The sequence below is a fragment of the Helianthus annuus genome, chromosome 17 (assembly GCF_002127325.2).
Source record: "Helianthus annuus cultivar XRQ/B chromosome 17, HanXRQr2.0-SUNRISE, whole genome shotgun sequence".
Lineage (NCBI taxonomy): Eukaryota > Viridiplantae > Streptophyta > Magnoliopsida > Asterales > Asteraceae > Helianthus > Helianthus annuus.
In genome coordinates this window covers 20690166-20702497 of record NC_035449.2, presented here as the reverse complement: position 1 = coordinate 20702497, position 12332 = coordinate 20690166, and the positions used below count along the sequence as shown (strand labels likewise).

Genomic DNA, 12332 nt, shown 5'->3' with positions numbered 1-12332 from the left:
TTGTTATGGGCCAAATTTGGATGTAGGAAGCCCGATCTGTCACCACTCATTTCGGCTGGCTGAACCCGGCCCAAACTTAAACCCATTTGTGGATATGTCATAGACATTTGATGTTTGTAAAATTAAAATAAGTCTTGACGTCTTGGAATTGATCTAGTGTGTGTGGCGGTTCGAACACCGTTCGTTTTTCTTTTTCACTCAAATTTGAAAAAAAACATATATTTCATGCATAATTTTTATTTTTTCATATTACTAAGCTATGTCAAAGGATAAGTAGATTTGTTTTTTCACAAAAAAAAAAAAAAAAAAAACAAAACAAAACAAAAAAATAGAAGTTATAACTTGATGGAGTTTTTAGCGAGTAGTAGAGGTTGCAAGTATTGTTTAAAAAAACAAAGATGAAAAGTTGAAAACTGTAATATAGACTTGCCACATATCTTTGTAATATTGTAGTTAACTATTTTATACATCAACAAAGTGAATGTGTGAAATTTTAAATTTGATTCGAGTGGATATATATGGATCTTTTTACTGAGAAAATAAGCTACTTTTGTAATCAAGTTATATCGAGTAAACAAGAGAAGGATGATGCAACGGTGAAGACAATGGATCGAGTGAGCAGTGAATCGATGGGAAGAAAGACAGATAGTGAGAGCAGAGGAAGAAAGATCTGAAAGAAAAGGATAAATGTATTAAGAGAGAAAGGGTTGATGGCAACACACGTGTGTATAAGAGATTAAGAGAGAAAGGGTAGGTGGCAAAATCATCGACCTTTCTCTTTAAAATTATATAAATTGGTGTTCTAATCTTACAATTTTTTTCATCTTATAAATTTCGTAATTGTTTTCTGTAATCATATACAACAACATGTGTATATCAAATTTATTTTTGTAATATGCATAATATATTCAAACAATATACTATTTTCTAATATCTCAAAACTGATTTTGGTTAGGATAAATGGGGTCAGTGGCAGAGGAAAAAGATACCCAAAAAAAAAAAAAAAAAAATCCGAAAAGAGAAACAAATATCTTTGAACTCCCCCGCCTGTGTCTACAAAAATATCTTTCCACTCACTCTGCATCTCCTCTTCCCATTCAACCGGAACTCACTCACCATGCATTCCATAACCCCAACACCATCAATATCATCATCAATCACACCACCAACACCTCTCAGATCCAGAACCTCGATTGCAACATCAAGGAGATATTCTTCTGATCACGCTCCTCCTCCTCCTCCTCTGGTATGCAAGGCCTCCTCCGGATCTTCTTCATCTTATTCCATCACAGATTTCGATCTCTACGATCTTCTAGGCGTCGATAGTTCTTCCGATCAGTCGGAGATTAAACACGCCTACCGGTCTCTGCAGAAGAAATGTCATCCGGATATAGCTGGTTTGGCTGGACACGATATGGCTATTGTTCTCAATGAAGCTTATGCTGTTTTATCTGATCCTCTTTCACGTTTCTCCTATGATAAGGTATGCTTTAATTCATCGTTTGTACTTTAATTTGAAGCTTAATCTGATGATTTTTTAATTCGAGTTCATGCTAATTTGTATTATATAAATATTTCTCAAACATGTGTTCTTTTATTCATGTTAGTTATCGTTGAATTATACATGTTGATGCTAAAATTGTGTGTCATATTCAGATTTATGAATGTTTTTCAAACATCAGCTCGGTTATTCATGTTAGATCGTTAATTACTCATGCCATGGTTGATTATTCTTGTTGATGCTAAATTTGTGTGTCCTGTAATTGCTTGTAGCCAGACATATTCATGTTCGATCGTTAAGTACTTCAAATTGATTATTATTCATGTTGATGCTAAATTTGTGGTTCCTGTGATTGCTCGTATTCAGATTTGTGAATATTTCTCAAACATGTGCTCGGTTGTTAGATCGTTTATTACTTAAAGTTGATTATTCTTGTTGATGCTAAATTTGTGTGTCCTGTGATTGCTAGTATTCAGATTCATGAATATTTCTCAAATATGTTCTCCGTTATTCATGTTAAATCGTTAAGTGCTTCAAATTGATTATTTGTTCCAAAAAGCCTAGATAATAAATTAATATCCATATCCTGCTGTTAGAGAACTGTTATTAGTTGCAATGTTTTGAGCTCCAATCTTAAATTCCAACTTTTCTTTGTAGAATTTATTGTTGTGATTGAATGCAACAGATGGCGATCGGTGATGACATTGATTATTTTGTTCGAATAAATAGCGATTTCATACTTGCAATATCTTTATATCTTCCTTTTTTCTGATAAATATTGATTTCTTATACAGGAACAAGCTAAGGTCGCAGATTTCAAAGGGTATACAGGGAAACCTATCTACTCAGTATGGTATGGATCCGAGAGTGAGAATAGAGCTGTTTTTGTTGATGAAGTTAAATGCGTTGGCTGCTTAAAATGCGCCTTAATAGCCGAAAAGACATTCGCAATCGAATCTGTTTACGGTAGAGCTCGGGTCATAGCTCAATGGGGCGACCCTGAAAATAAAATTCACGAGGCCATAGAAGCGTGCCCTGTTAATTGCATCTCGTAAGCTTATGAATCAGACCACTTGTTACAAACAAATTACATTTTATACATCTCTTGCTTTCTTGAAATCTTGATTTTTGTATTTAAATAGGATGGTGGAGAGATCTAAACTCGCAGCTTTAGAGTTCCTTATGTCAAAGCAACCGCGTGGTAACGTTAGAATCGGTGCAGGCAACACTGTAGGTACTCGCGTTTCAAATATCTTCGTTGATGTGGATAGATTCCAAGATAGTTATCTAGCAGCATTGAAAAAAGGATCCGCCAGTCGCTCCAAGGTGCCTATAAGTTAACTGCAGCTCTAAAAACTGTCTTAGATTTTAAAGTCAACTAATTCTAATTTTATAATCTGAGGATCAGGACCAGGATATCAATTGGGCAACACGAATGGCGGCAATTCAAGCAATCAGATCAATCACAGACTGGTTATACTGGCAACCACCGATTCCAGGAATGCCCGCAAGTCAAACAAGCAAAAAACTGTTACAAATAGCAGAAAATTCCACACAGTCAAACTCGCCAGACATCAGCAAACTTAAAGAAGCTGTAGCTGCCCGAAAACAAACACAAACGACTAGAAAACCAAACCCAAAAACAAGCAACGCATCGGAGTACTGGACTCCAACGAAGTATATCCTCCCAGAATCACCAAATAGCAAAGCCGACCCTGAATCTTCACCTAGTACAACTTTTAAGAAACCAAATGGGAACTTATACAATGAGAGATATGGTGTTCCAAAGAAGATTCAACGTAGTAATCCTTATGAAGAGCGTGTTCCTGTCGGATTGGCTATTGTTGCAGCAGTCATAGTTCGGTTACAGCTTGCAAATACTGCTGCTGGTGGAATTGAAACACATGTTGGTGGTTCTATGTTAGTTGATGTGGTTAACAGCTCGTGGCTGCAAGTTATTCTAGCCGGTGTTACTTGGTATCTCATTGGTCTGGCTGCGGTTGAAATTATAGCAGTCCTTCGAATAAAATCAAACGATATTGAAGAATGAATAAAATAGTATATATATACAGGTATGTAGTATGTATAGGTTAAGCTGTTATAGGAATCATATATTCATTATTATATACACTCTCGAAAGAAAGCTCAGTCAAGCGTATGTTCATTAATCTTTAAGTGTTGGATCTATACTTTTCTTGCTAGTCACAGTTAAGATTCTTCTATCCAGTTAAACAATATAATCAAACTGATGTAATAGTAGACAAACACGTTATTTAAATTACATTTGTGTTTTGAGGCTATAGCACATGGGGTAACTTATAAAAAAGAGTAGATTAACTTTTTATTAAATAGTAAAATGATTGTTAATAAGGTTTTGTTTATCCAACCTAGAAAGAAAACGCCAAGGTCTTCAAAATGGCATCTTATGCTCAGATTAAAGAGTTACAAATGGTCGTTATCGTGTGTGACGATTTCAATTTATTTTATTAAAAAAGGTCCATTTGGGTTGATTTGTTTACCGATAAGCAAATTGAAATGTAGTGGTTCATTTTCAAACAGAAAATGTCACCTTAATCCTATGTCTTTTTTTTTTTTTAAATAATAATGTCAGCTATAATATGTTAATTTATTTACTTTTAGTTAAGTTATGAAATTGGATGTGTGAAAATAGTTTGGAACCATGATATGAATGATATATGTGTATAAATTACATATGAGGTTGTTCTAGATTGAAAAACGCATCAATGTTGAAGTGGGTTTTGTTATGACTATAAGAACTTAGCCACTTTAGGTTGAATTGTAGATATTAGTCTTATGATATGAAATTTGACGATTGAACGCAGTTAAATAACTTGAAATCTGATTACTAGTGAATACATGGTAATTTGCTAGAATTTAGACATCTTGGATGAGAATTATAAGTAGTGCCCACCAAGTGTTTGATAAAATGTCATCATGAGTTTTGAGTTGCATAACAAATCTAAAGATCATGTGAGGCCACCGCTTCAAGTATAATTGTCGAGCTGTTGTGATCACCTCGGTGGAACCGGCCTCGCCAAGCCGTAGGACACATAGCCATCGAACATGCATACAATTGATGCTGCCGAGCATTCCAGGAAAATCATGTTTTTCACCGTGAACCTCGTATATGCGTTGGATATCAAACAATGTTGGTTTTCGCAAATATCGCCGTGAGTAAACGGATATGATCCCTGCGTAAAGATATAAAATTTAAACATGCGTTTTAAAAAGGATATGGCTCCGACAAATCATTCGCTAAACGCACAAGTAATTGTCTACTCATTCGAAAACGTCGCCTAAATTCATCGTAAACGGGATCGGGGCTAAAATAGTGACGTATCGATCTTTCGTTAGCTCTCTCTCAATCACGATCAAATGGTGGTTGTCTCGTTAGTCCTCATCGTCTTTGAGACTGCTCAACCAAGTAGTTAACCGTTATCCTATCCGTTTAAATAATGAGACCGTCTCTTCTTCGAAAGAATCAGATGAAGAAAATGCATTCCATTCCATTTTATGTGAGAGTAAGAGATATTTTTTTTTTTTAAATATATGAGAGAAATGTGGGAGTAAGAGGTGTTTTTTTGGAGAATGGTGGAGAAATATGGGTGTTAAAGGGTTATTTATTAAAAAAAAATATATGAGAGAAATGTGGGAGTAAGATATGTTTTTTTTTTTTTTTTTTTTTTTTTTTTTTTTTTTTTTTTTTTAATAGAGGAGAAATATTGGTGTTTAAAAGGGTTATTTATAGAATTTTTGAAATTCTTATTTTTTCTTTAAATTAAATAATGTGGCTCGGAATCCGAACACCCCCACGGTCAATAACTAGCAGCTACCATGCTCACCCCTCGTTGCTCGTGCTTGCTCCGAGTTTACATGGGGAGAGGGGGTTCCCCGAGGGCCCCTAACCCTTAGACCACCCTTAGTCGTGCACAATTGGAGCTTTTTTTTGCGCGAAAATGCCTAAACACGGCCAAACATGGCCCCATCGGGCGTTTTTTTTTTTTGTTTTTGTTTTTTGTTGTTTGGCGTTGTAAAAAGAACGCTTGTGCTTGGCGCTTTTTTCAAAATTTTATCGTTATCAAACGGTAACAACATTTTATATATATATATATATATATAGAGAGAGAGAGAGAGAGAGAGAGAGAGAGAGGGGTAACATACAAAACGCCTTATCGTACTTCACGTACGCGACAGGCATAACCATCAGATCAGGGCTTAATAACGTATGGATCAGTTGGTTGTGTGATAATCACGCATGGGGGGTACAAAATCACGCATGGGAGCCCTATAATCACACATGGGATACAAATCACGCACGTTAAAGTTGATCCAAAAAAAATCACGCAAGTTATATATGTTGTCGCGTACGTTAATGTACGTTAAGGCGTTTTGTACATTATACTTTCTATATATATATATATATATATATATATATATATATATATATATATATATATATATATATATATATATATATATATATATATATATATATATATATATATATAGGGGACCGCTAAAATGAAAACCACCTCCAGTTGTAAGAACCATGAGAACTTTTTGATCTGGAGCGAGTTGGACCAAATTTTTTTTCATAAACGTAGATGCGTGTATTATAAACACATTTGTGAAAAAAATTCAAAAAAAAAAAAAATGTCGTGAGTGTAGTTTTGAGCACCACAAGTTTGTTTTCACGGGTACCGTAAATTTTATTTAAAATTTATGGTACCCGTAAATACAAACTTGTGGTGCTCAAAACTACACACACGACACTTTTTTTTGAATTTTTTTTACAAATGTGTTTATAATACACGCATCTACGTTTATGAAAAAAATTTTTTGATCCAACTCGCCCCGTACGGTGTAGTTCTCATGGTTCTTACAACTGAAGTTGGTTTTCATTTTAGCGGTCCCATATTATATATATATATATATATAGAAACGAGTTCAGGAGAAAACGTTCAAAAGTGTGAGAACGGTGAGAACGCATCCTGCCCCAACACGTGTCCCGCGACATAGAGAAGGGCGGAGGGGCTTTTTTGTCTTTTCATTCTTCTTTTATTTTCCCAACGCGGTATAATTTTTATGGTGTCTAAGTTTTTTTTGGCGTTAATTGTATTTTTTTTAAACTTTTTGGCGTGAATTAATTGTTTTTGTGTCACATATATAATTTTTTGGCGTTATAGAGTTTTCTGGTTATTTTTTTTGGCGTTTATGGCGTTTTGTATAATAATTCACTACGAGTCTCTAATATTTGCATAAGATTACAATAAGACCAATTTTTTTTTTGGCGTTTAGTGAATTTTTTGGCGTTTAATACCCTTTTCAAGGGTGCCAGCAGCTGTTCTCCGAGTTTTCATTGTTCTAGCGTTTTGGTGTTTGTAGTTTTTGGCGTTTTATATAATAATGTATTTTATTTATAGAGAATTAGATAACAAATCAACATATAAGTTGATATCAAAACAATATAAAATGAAAACAAAAATAATATAAAATGGTAATCTAAATTCTCTTCCGAATCTTCACTGTCATCAGCCTCTATCTTCTTGAATTTGTTTTTTGGCGTTTTGAACCTTTTTTGAATACTTTAGCTAGATGCCAACTTTCCTTCATAAACCCCGTCTTTTTTAGAAGAAGCTGCTTAGTGGCATCCTGTTTTTTGGTGTGATAGTCCTGTTTGGTGGCATGTCATTGAAGATCAACTCTTGCTTGATGCTATTTGTAATAATGGAGTACAAAATAGCATTTTATACTTTGGTTGAACCTTTTCTTCCATGCCTATAATCATCAAGAACAAAGCTCACATGATGGCATATCACTGTCATCAGTCTCTTTTTTTTTGAATTTTTGTCCATCTCATCCAGCAAAATATTATTGAGTTAACCCCCTCAGAAAAAAGGATCCATTTCAGTGAAACCTTTGACATTTGTGGCGTTTTAAAGGGAGTGGTTTCTAGAGGATATGGCATTTTTATGTTTTTCTGATGTGATTAATTTCATTCTGTATAGACCCCTCTCTTATAGGAGTTTTTTGGCGCGTAGTTTAGGCGAGACTTTTTATTGTAATAAATGATAGTAATAAAGTAACTGTCTTTTCAGTTACTGTATTTTGTATTTACTATGTTGATCAGCTTTTATCATTTTTATAGGTAATAGACGTCCCATCTTCTAAGTTTGGCGTTTTTTTTAAAATGGCCTTATGCAGACCAACATGGCAAAATACAATAACGGAGTAAATAAAATATTAAGCAGGAAAATATTTTTTTCTTATTTTTGGCGTTTTGTTAGGGTTAACCATTTTTAGTATTATTTTGGCGTTTTGCTAATAAAGATAGAAATATATCATTTAATTATCTTAAAAAAAGAAGATTACATAGAAGAAAAAGAAGAAGAAATAAAAAATTCAAATCCTTCGTCAGAAGGTACTTTATCTGAATAGTATCCATCACTTGTGTCATCTTCTTCCTCCTCGGAGTCTTTATCTTGATCTTCATCCATGTCATCACGTTCACCTTCATCAGCTTTTTGTTCCTAAAGATTCTGAAGCCTCCACCTTAACATATCTTGCATTAACTCCAATTTTGAGTCTATTTTTGTGTTGGTACAAGTGGCGTTATGCAATTCTTCCATGAAACCCAGTTGCTGCTTTGTCATGATGGTCTCTAGCCAGTGGACTTCCTGCTCTCCGCTGTCGTATGTAACCGTCACCATGTCTGTTTCATCATCAAAACGCCATGATGTCATGACAGGGTCTGGCTTCACATCTCCTTTGATTGGTCCAAATTTTGCTGGTTAATGCTTTCATAAGCATATGCGTTTCATGACATTCGTTGTCTAGAGCGATGCCAATGGATAAGATTTGCCTCTGTATCTCTTCTTCCATCTTCAGAATTGCCCTGACCGTCTTAACATACACCCTCCTTCTGTTGTCAAAATGGAGGACGTATCGCCTGATTCCCAGAGTGTATCTCCATGAAACGATTGTTGCCATTTTTGGTGTTTTGTTTAAGTTGGCGTTTTTGGTTAGCGATTTTTTTTTTTGCAGAAAGTGGATAGATTGAAGTGATTATGGAAGCTATGGTTTACGTTTGTTTATATAATGATGTTTTGGCGCATAATTTAGGAGGGAATTTCTTCTAATAAATGTTAATAACTGAAATTCAGTTATTTGTGTTGTTTCATATTCCTGTAATATTCAACGCGTTTTATTTTTAATTTTTGGCGTTTTATTTTTTTATGGCGTTTTATCATTTGATGGCGTTTTGAATATGAGGGGTAAAAGACCCTTTCACCCTTAATGAAGCGCGTCCCACCTAATAATGTTGATGTTATTTACGAAAACGCCATCGCGCAATCTAGTCCATGGATTGTTTTGATCGGACGATCCATAATCGTTCTCACCGTTCTCACACTTTTCACCGTTTTCTCTAAATCCTGACCATATATATATATGTATATACCATATCAGAGGGGGTATATGCTAATTTTTTAGAATTTTTTATTAATTATCAGAGGGGATATATGCTAATTTTTTAGAATTTTTATTAATGTAAACAGAAATATAAACATAAATATGTAAAAAGAAATATAAACAGAAATAACAGAAATATTTAAAAAGAAAGAACAGTAAAAAGTAAAAATATTACAGTAAAAAGTAAATAAGGGGGTAATAAAAAAATTTCTTATAGTGGGTTACAAGAAAATGGCTTCTGAATGTGAAGGCAGAAGCTTGAGTAAAACTTGAGATTTATGCACAGCGGAGTGAACAAGGGGTAACAAAAGGTAAAAAAGACTCCCTCTTTTTTTTTTTTTGGTGGAATATAATATGAAGAACAATGAACGAAACTAAGGGGCTAGAGGTTAGGCTAAGGAGTGATGGAGAGGATTTTAGTGTGCCATAAGGATGAATGAGAATGCAAGAAATTTCTATTGAATTCTGGGATGATTTTTACAACTGCATTCTATGCCTTATATAGGCAAAAAGAAAAGCTATCCTACAAACAAAATACTGTACATATTGCTCTAATGTCAGAAAAGTAAACGGATACAAATAAAAGAAAGAAAAAGACAATAGGCACTATCTACAATAATGGATTCTTTTTCAGATGCATGTGCTGGGCAACAATCTGTCTAGAAATGCTGTGTACACCTGTCTCTTTAGGTCAATGCTTTCATCATGTCTTTTTAGAAATCTCTGTGTGTTGAGTCTATGGACTGTGGGCTTCCAGGGTCTGAGTTTAATTCCTGGTCTTCTTCCAAATCGATTATGTGATCGATTTTAAAAGAATCTCCTTCTCCCACAAATGGCAGTAACATACTCCATTTGGAAGATGTGTAAATCTGAACATAATGCCCTTCATACTAATAATTTAAAGTCTAACCATTGCAAACTCTTAGGAATTTCTGGGGTTTTTTGATGTGTTTTGATAAAATTGTTTAAGGCTTCTGTATTTTCTTTACTCCCATCCTTTAACCATGGTAACTTACCAAAGTCTATATTGTAGTTTACAAATTTGTCTCTTAAGGAGTATTTATAATCCTCAGTATCTCTGATAAAGATCCTTTTCCTAGCTGGCCTGTATATATAAGCATTTGTATATGGGAGAGAAGAGAATATCTTGCAGGAAATTGTAGGACATAATGCTCTGATAGCAATATTGCCTGCTATGATTACCATCTTTTCACCCATTTTGTTTAAAAGATTTGTTGTTCAAACATCTGTCTTTATCTCTATGTAATCAATCATACCATTATGGTAAAATTGAAGGATTTGATCATCTGTTAATTTTGTAGGTGAGTGGATTTGGATTAATAGCAATCCAGTCCCTCTGCCTTCTTGATCTGTTCTTTCAACAATTTTAAAACCTTGTTTTTCATCATCCTTTGTAAATGCCAAATCTACTAGCTGTTTTTGTAATTTCTACAGAATTATTGGGAACTCTGTGCAAACTTTTGCTGAAACCAACGCTTTGAATTCTGGCAACTTGTCTGTAACGTGTTGAATGCATGCCCACCATGGTGTATCAATCATTCTTGCTTTGAATGAATCATAGCTTCTGTTTAAGACTGTGTTTGTTTCTTTCTCTTGAAGTTTTTGTAACACCTGTTTATATTTTGTTTCAAGAATACTAACTTTTTGTTTTAACAAACTATTTTCAATCTTTGCTTGTATAGAATGTGTATTTTTCCTTGTTGTACAAGCTGATCTTGTAACTCAGTGATCAGCTCTTCTTGATTTTTAATTATTTGTTCTGGCTTAATTTTAGCATGTCTGCAAATGTTTGAACCTCTTCAGGTTCTATGTAAAAGCCACTTACCCCAAAATGTTCTCTTGCTGTTTCTATAGCTTTTTGAAAATCTGTAAAGCCTTTGTAAATTGGATTGGGGCATTGGATATGCTTAGCCACAGTTTCCCATTTATTAAAAATACCAATTTTAGTGCCTCAAAATATGACATAATGGGTAAACTTAGGCCTCTGTGGTTTCTCAGGTGTTTTACTGCTTTGTTCATAAAAATAAATACTTAATGCATTTAACACCTGGACTTTAAAGGTTGAGGTCTGAGGCATAGTTTGAATATGCCACAGGTTATATAGTAAACACTGTTGTTTTTCCGTTAATTGCATCCCAATAATTGGACGAAACCTTGTATTGGGATCATCACATCTTTGCAATGCATAATTACCAAAGGTGATAACCGCATTTTGTGTATTCTGTGATTGAGAGCTTGCCCTTTGTGTAAAATGTCTATTTTTTGGAGGACGAACATTTGTAGCCTTTGATTGACTTGGGTTGTAAAACTGTGTAATATTGTTGAGATCTGTTAGTGTTGCAGGCAGTTGTCTAAAATTCTGTGTTCTTGCTGCTTGTATTGACTCTGTTTTCTCTTCTTCGGATGATGTATTCATCGGAGAGGATTTTGTAGGCTGTGTAGGATGTACAAGTATTGCCTTTCCTTTATCTTTTTTCATATATATATATATATATATATATATATATTCAACATTAAACCCTATATATATCCCACTTTTCATTCATTTTTTATAAAACTTTAACCTCTACTCTCCATTTTTTTAAAAACTTCTCCACTTTTCACCCACAACCACAATCATGAACCCCTTCCGACCTCCATTTGGTGTGCCTTCGAGACCAGGTAACCCCAACGCATATTGACCGAACACCACACAATCCCAACCGAGCTTCAACCTACAAGAGATGGATCCTAACGTATTCGCGTACGCTCAAATATTAGCATCGGCCGGTTCCCAATCATTCTTTCAAGTTCATCAAACCTTTCAAAACATGGGCGGTTTGCAACCGTCCCCGGAGATAGAAACGGTACCGGAGACACAACCCGAACCCAAGCCCATTGTCGAGGGATCCAAACGTGGGAAAAGGTCTAAAAAAAAGATAAAACCGTTCCTCGTCGAAAAGGAGACTACCTTGCGTGGACGAAAGACGAGGAGTACACGTTGGCACGTGGACCGATATCAACTAGAAATACCATCAGTTTCAAGAGGTCTTTCAACGCAATTGGGACAATAGGGAAAGCGGGCAAAACGATGCTAATGTTATAACAAAAGCATTGGAAGAATACAATGCTACGAAAGGCAGATTCACTTATTTGAGATGTTGGGAGCTTTTAAGAGGAAGTCCCAAATGGGAAAACGTACCGACGATGACGTCTAGCGTTAGACGTAAAGCAAAGCGGTCCAAAACATCATCGTCGGTTGACCCGAACACACAACTTCAGATGCTGCAACGTCGATTTAAATATTATTGTAGACGACAAGGAAGATTTAGAGTTGGAA

The 12332-nt window shown here is 34.9% G+C and overlaps 1 protein-coding gene across 1 annotated transcript; it reads left to right on the top strand.

Moving 5' to 3' along the window:
* Window positions 1–1023: 1023 nt before the first annotated feature.
* On the top strand, window positions 1024–3686 carry LOC110926038 (chaperone protein dnaJ C76, chloroplastic). The gene is made up of 4 exons (XM_022169799.2): window positions 1024–1483; window positions 2296–2552; window positions 2644–2827; window positions 2910–3686. The coding sequence occupies exons 1-4, from the start codon at window positions 1118–1120 to the stop codon at window positions 3549–3551; spliced, it is 1449 nt and encodes a 482-aa protein (XP_022025491.1). The 5' UTR covers window positions 1024–1117; the 3' UTR covers window positions 3552–3686.
* The last annotated feature ends 8646 nt before the right edge of the window (window positions 3687–12332 follow it).

Excerpts from the sequence above, each read along its gene's own strand:
- LOC110926038 (XM_022169799.2), top strand. The coding sequence starts at position 1,118 with ATGCATTCCATAACCCCAACACCATCAATATCATCATCAATCACACCA. Across the intron at positions 1,484-2,295 it reads CACGTTTCTCCTATGATAAG|GAACAAGCTAAGGTCGCAGA; the intron begins GTATGCTTTAAT and ends TTTCTTATACAG. Across the intron at positions 2,553-2,643 it reads TGCCCTGTTAATTGCATCTC|GATGGTGGAGAGATCTAAAC; the intron begins GTAAGCTTATGA and ends GTATTTAAATAG.